Source organism: Panthera onca, chromosome C1, assembly GCF_046562875.1.
Source record: "Panthera onca isolate mPanOnc1 chromosome C1, mPanOnc1 haplotype 2, whole genome shotgun sequence".
Taxonomy (NCBI): domain Eukaryota; kingdom Metazoa; phylum Chordata; class Mammalia; order Carnivora; family Felidae; genus Panthera; species Panthera onca.
Window position 1 is genome coordinate 115,305,336 of NC_138346.1, and position 6,012 is coordinate 115,311,347.

Genomic DNA, 6,012 nt, shown 5'->3' on the forward strand with positions numbered 1-6,012 from the left:
AACAAATCCTGATTAAGAACTTGCCTGTACTAAGCACTGTCCTCATGATGCTTACAGTCTAGTAAGACACTAAATAATCACATACAAAAATCACAGAGAAAAAAAAAAAACCTGTGACCAATGCCAGAAAGGAAAGGTATGGGGCACTGTGAAAGTATACAAGAGAAGTCCCTAATTTATTTTTTTAAGTTTATTTATTTGAGAGAGAGACAGAAAGCCAGCACAGGAGGGTCAGAGAGGGGGAGACAGAGAATCCCAAGCAGGCTCCACACTGTCAGTGCAGAGCCTGATGCGGGGCTCTAACTCATGTACCAGGAGATCATAACTTGAGCTAAACCAGAGTCAGAGGCTCAACCAACTGAACCATGCAGAAGTCTCTAATTTAGATGGAAGGCTATCAGATCTGAAGGATGAAAGGGGGGTGTGGTCCTAGGGGAGGAAATAGCCTATGCAAAGATCCTAGGTAGGGAAAGAGCCTGACACCTTCGAGAGACTGAAGGATGGTGGGTGAAACTGAGGGTCGCATCTTGCCAGTGGTGGCCTGTGCTTCCTAGGATCTGCTTGCAGGAGAGGGGAAGGAAAGGCGAGGCAGCCTCCATGTTCACAGTTTAACAGCCTTCTGCCAAAGGCAGGGAGCACAGGCCAGCTTGAGCTTGGCCCAAGGACAGAAGGAGCTTTGTCCTCAGTGTCTCTATGTTCAGACATTTGGATCCTGGTCACTTTTCCTTGGGCCAGTGTAATTCAGAGAACTAGTCACAGAAAGTCACTCTGTCTGGGAAGCTATTGTGATGGCTCCAGAACTGCACAGGGTGTTGGGGGGAGGGGAGGGGGTAGTCAAAGGATTCCAGCAAGGAAGGCTTTGCAGAATATGTGGTTTGTGTGATCAAGGCGATGGGTTTCACCCGGCAGGGCTAGGGTGTGGCCAGTGCAGCACACAGGGTGGTGGAGGCCACTGCCCGATGATAACGACCTCCTCACTGCAGCCCTCCCAGGGGCGGGGGGAGCAGAGGAGGCTGGGGTCCCAGGACCGGCTTGCTGCTAGAAAGCTGGAGGAAGGAGTTAAGAAGGACGGGCTGATGACCGTGGAGACAGAGCTCTGTTTATCCAGGAAAAGAGGTCGTACGTAGGCAGCGGAGGCCCCTGCCAGCTCCTCCCAGAAGGACTGGGCTGGGGGAGCAAGCCGGAGAGGAAGCTACTCCCCTCCTGGCTCTGAACGCCTGCTGATCAGAGGCCAGGAACCGGCGGCGGCCTACAGGTGAGGCCTGCACCCCGGACGTCCGACGGAGCCTGCCATGGGCTCGGACTCCCAGGCGGACGGCCGGAACGCCGCGGTCCCGCGGGTGGGGCGCGGGGGTGCGGTAAGCGAGCGGCAGCGGAGCCTCTGAGGGAGCCGCTCTGGGGGTGGCGGAGAATCAATACCGCCTTTGTGCTCAGTGGTTTCCTGAGGAGAAAAGGAGTGGAGAGTGGGAGTGGCGGCCCAACGGCCGGGCCCGCCCGGCAGACTCGGGATGTAGCGGGGCGGGGAGGCTGGGAACGGGACAGTCAGGGATTGGGGTGGAGAGGATTCTGTGTCCCCTAGAGGTGCATCTCCTTGGACGGCCCTGAGTGCTCGCAGGACAGCGGCCAGGTGTGCAGCGAGTCCGCTTCTGGCCTCGAGCCGCTCGGAAAGGAGAGGGAGGAGCAAGAGGAGGCAGGTGGGGCTGGGGCCAAAGGATGGCTCAGTCTTAACGAGGATTTTGCCGAGGCGCGGGGAAGGCAGCCAAAGGGGACGCCGGACAAGATCTTGGAGGAGAGTCTGCGTCTTCGGGACGCGCGAGGGAGAAGGGGATGAGCTTGCCCAGGGCCTCTATGCCTCTTCAGGGGAGCAAGATGTACAAGCGGAGTTTGGGATCTGGGTCCGTGTTTGTGACTACAGACCTTTTGATGATTCGAGAATGTCCCTCTAATTCTCCTAACAGTAGCTAGAGTTCTTTCTAGTGGGTATGTTGGGCCTTCTTCTAACTCTTTAGAGTGAACACCGTTAGCACTAACTGCGGAGTCTGCATTTGCCGAGGCCTGCATCTGAAAATGTGACTGTCCGGTGTCCTCCATTTCTCCCCAGGCCTCCAGGCTTCACAGCCCCGTTTTTCCCGCCCAGAGAGGGGCCCGCGCGCTGGGGGCAAAGTGCTCGGCCCACCCGGTGTATGTTCGGAGCATCACCCACCTCAAGCCCTCTTCTCTCCTCCGAAGGCCTCCCCTCCCGGAACGCTGAAATTGCACTTTCTCGGCCTCGCGGAATTCGGACTTCCGCCATCCTCACCCCACTTCATGTGGCTCTTGGAGAAAGCCGGCTACAGGCTGGGGGCCCCGGAGTCCGGGCCCCGATGGGCGCCGTCCAACCTGGTCCCCAAGCGCCGAGCCCGGGGCCCTCCCGTGCGCGCCTGTCCTAACGTCCTCACCCCCGACCGCATTCCGCAGTTCTGCATCCCGCCCCGGCTCCCAGACCCCGGCGGCGCCCAGCCCCCGGCTGGGCGCGGCCTCCCCGCGGCCTGTTCGCTGCCGCACCTGGCGGGCCGCGAAGGCTGGGCCTTCCTGCCTGAGAGCCCGCACACACGCCGGCGCGAGTCCCTGTTCCACCCGCCGCCCCCCGCCGCCGCCAGGGGGCTGTCCCCGGCGCACGCCCGGCTGCACGTATCCGCCCCGGACCTGCGCCTCTGCCGGGCCCCCGACAGCGACACGGCCTCGTCGCCCGAGTCGTCGCCCTTGGGCTCGCCGCGGCCAGACCCCGGCCGGCCCCGGCCGCGCTCGGCGGCCCGGGAGGAGGCGAGCTCCGCCCGCACCAGCCCGTACGCGCCGCGCCGCGCAGGGCCGCCGCTCTTCCACCCGGACTTCCCGTGCTGCCGGCTGCGGCCCACCAAGGAGAGCGTGCTGCGCCTCGCGCCCGGAGGGGGGCAGCTGCGGCTCTCCGCCGAGTACCTGGCCGGGCCCGGGCGGCTGCGCCTGCGCCTGGTGAGCGCCGAGGGCCTGCCGCGGTCGCGGGCCGGGCCCGGGAGCGGCGGGGGCGGCTGTTGCGTGGTGCTGAGGCTGTGGCCGCGCGTCCGGCCGCGGGGCCAACGGAGCCGCGTGGTCAAGTGCAGCGCCAACCCCATCTTCAACGAGGACTTCTTCTTCGACGGGCTGGGGCCGCCAGACCTGGTGGCCCGCAGTCTGAGGGCCAAGGTGCTAGACCGGGGCGCGGGCTTCCGCCGAGATATCCTGCTGGGAGAGTGTGAGACGCCTCTTATGGCCCTGCTGCCCCCCTTGGGTGGGGAGCTGGGTCCAGGGGCCTCCCTGGCGCCTGGCCATCTCAGCCCATAGGCTGAGAACCTGTCTTTTCCTCAGGAGGCCTCCACTCGATCTGCAGTATTCGTTCTTTTCAGGCTGCCTGGCGGGTATTTATTTTTGCTAATAAAGTGCCTGCTTCTAGCAGGGTTTCTCCCCTGTTGGCACCCTATACTCTCAGATCTGCAGCCTACTCTCTTCCCTCTGCCATGGCTGTACCAGGGATGGAAGAAGCGCATTCACACTGAGTTGGAGCAGACCTCAAGTGGTGGTTCTCAAACTTGAATAAGCATTAGAATAATCAGACATCAGCAATGCTGAATGAGTGTGTTAAATATGCAGACTCCTGGGCTCCATCCCCAAGAGACCCTGAAGCTAGTTTAATAGGTCTGGGCTGCGTAGGTCCTAAGATCCTGTCCAAAAAGGCCTCCACCCCTCCTGGGGGCCCTCCAATCACTGAGTCACTCCAGAAAAAAGCTCTGTGACTGAAACAAACATCAGCCACACTCCCCCTGCCCCCCACCAGTCCCCCTATCTCCGGGGATTCCAGCAGTCCTCCACTCATCTACTCCCCACTTGTACCCACATCTGTCATGAAAAGAGATGAAATTTCTGTATCTTGATGAGTGAGTCAGGAGACATCAGACACAGTGCTGAGTTAGGTGTCCTGTCTCTTGCTTATTCCTGTGCCATCCTAGGAGGCAAAGCAGGAACCGAGAGTCAGACCAGCACGTGGGGACTGAATGATGGAGATAAAATGTCCCAGGGATTCATATGGGGAGGGAGTCCCACCTGAGTGTGAGAGCACTTCTTTTTTTTTTTTTTTTAATGTCTTTTAATTTATTTTTGAAGGAGAGAGAGAGACAGAGCATGAGTGGGGGGAGGAGCAGAGAGAGAGGGAGACACAGAATTCGAAGCAGGCTCCAGGCTTGATGCTGTCAGCATAGACCCCGACATGTGGCTCGAACTCATGAACTGCGAGATCATGACCTACGCAGAAGTTGGATGCTCAACCTACTGAGCCACCCAGGCACCCCGAGAGCACTTCTTAAGGATGCCCAGTGAATAGGGGGAGGGTGGGGATGATGGATAAATGTAGGTCAGATTCTGTCTACCTCCTACCTAAATGTCCCGATGTCAGCAGTGACCTTCTTCTCTCTCCACCTTCCCTGGAGTAGGTTCCTCTTGGCTCAGGCCAGGCTTAGAGAAAGGAAGGAGGGAGGAGGGGAAGAAAGGGAGGAAGGGAGGGAAGGAGGGAGAAGGAGAAGACACTGGGCCAACCAGCTTCTTTCCCCCTCCCCCTTGGGCCCTTTCTCAGTTTCCATGGTGCCCTGAATGGGGGCGGGGAGGGGCGGGAAGAGCCTGCTGGATCCTGATAGCCCTCAGTATGTGTAATGCTAACACAACACACACATACCTCCAGTCAGATCGCCCAGATTCCTTCTCCATCCTCTAGTTAGGTACCCCCACCTGTTGCCCCAGCCCAAGACCAGTGAAATCGTGCTCCAGATGTCCACCAGGTGGTAGCATTGACCAAGCAATAATAAGTGCTAACAGCTACCAGGATTATCACCAAGCAAGGAACTGTTCAACAACTTGTCGACTCAGTTTCTTCTTCCCAGCAATTCCCAGAAGGGTTAAGTACTATTGTTATCCAATATGACCTTGGTCTTTACTCATCTACTGAGGAGTAAAGCTAGGATTTGAACCCAGAGAGTATGGCTTGAGTCTGGGCTCTTAATCCCCTCATTATCTAATATATAGGTGCCAGCTGCAAGTTCCCAACCAGGTCACTCTGAAAGGGGTCTCCTCCTGCCCTAGGATGACAGCACTCCAATTTTTTCAATCTGTGAAGTCACCCATGGGTCTAGCTCTGTCCTTAGAACTGTCCTACTTCAACCCCACCCCACCCCTGCCCCCATAATAACCTTTGGTAAGCAACTGCATTTGATGCCCAATTGAAAGTCCCTGGAAAGAAATGTAGAGGCCCTTTAACTTTCATTCCTGCATTCCTGCAATACAAGGTAGGGAGGCCCTACGAGGTGCCAGGCAGTGATCAAAACAGACATGAGGTTCAAACAAGTTACAAAATGAGTAAGTAAAATGTAAAAAAAAAAAAAAAAGTTATTTGGTAAGATAGAGAAAAAGAAAGCAGGAAAGGGGCATAGAAAAGGGGAGTCACTGAGGCGCCTGGGTGGTTCAGTCAGTTGAGTGTCCGACTTCGGCTCAGGTCAGGATCTCACAGTTTGTGAGTTCGAGTTTGAGCTCCGTGTCGGGGTCTGTGCTGACAGCTCAGAGCCTGGAGCCTATTTCAGATTCTGTGTCTCCCTCTCTCTGCCCCTTCGCTGCTCATGCTCTGTCTCCCTCTGTCAAAAATGAATAAACGTTAAAAAAAATTTTTTTAATTAAAAAAAAAGGGGGAGTCAGATAAAGAGAAGGGAGGACTATAGGAATGGAAAGAGAGAGGGATGGACCAAAACATCTTTTGTTAACCACAGTACTTTGTACCAGGTCTCATGCCTTACCTGTGTTATCCCAGTAATCATCACAACCACTCAGTAAGGTAGTTATTGTTTGTTAGTCCCATTTTCCTGACAGGCAGGTCAGGGAAAAGCCAGGCTGCAAGGAAGGTTTAGGACCCTGGCTCCACCAGATGCCCCACCCCACTCTGCTGCTCAGAGGCAGCTGTGAGGTGGGAATTCACAGAGCAAT

At 56.8% G+C, this 6,012-nt stretch overlaps 1 protein-coding gene across 1 annotated transcript; it reads left to right on the plus strand.

Moving 5' to 3' along the window:
* Positions 1-208: 208 nt before the first annotated feature.
* On the plus strand, positions 209-3,460 carry C2CD4D (C2 calcium dependent domain containing 4D). Its single transcript, XM_060622843.3, has 2 exons — positions 209-1,255; positions 2,102-3,460. Exon 2 carries the CDS (start codon positions 2,308-2,310, stop codon positions 3,334-3,336), a length of 1,029 nt encoding a protein of 342 aa, XP_060478826.2. The 5' UTR covers positions 209-1,255; positions 2,102-2,307; the 3' UTR covers positions 3,337-3,460.
* Positions 3,461-6,012: the final 2,552 nt, after the last annotated feature.

Coding starts and splice junctions, on each gene's coding strand:
- C2CD4D (XM_060622843.3), top strand. CDS start 2,308: ATGTGGCTCTTGGAGAAAGCCGGCTACAGGCTGGGGGCCCCGGAGTCC.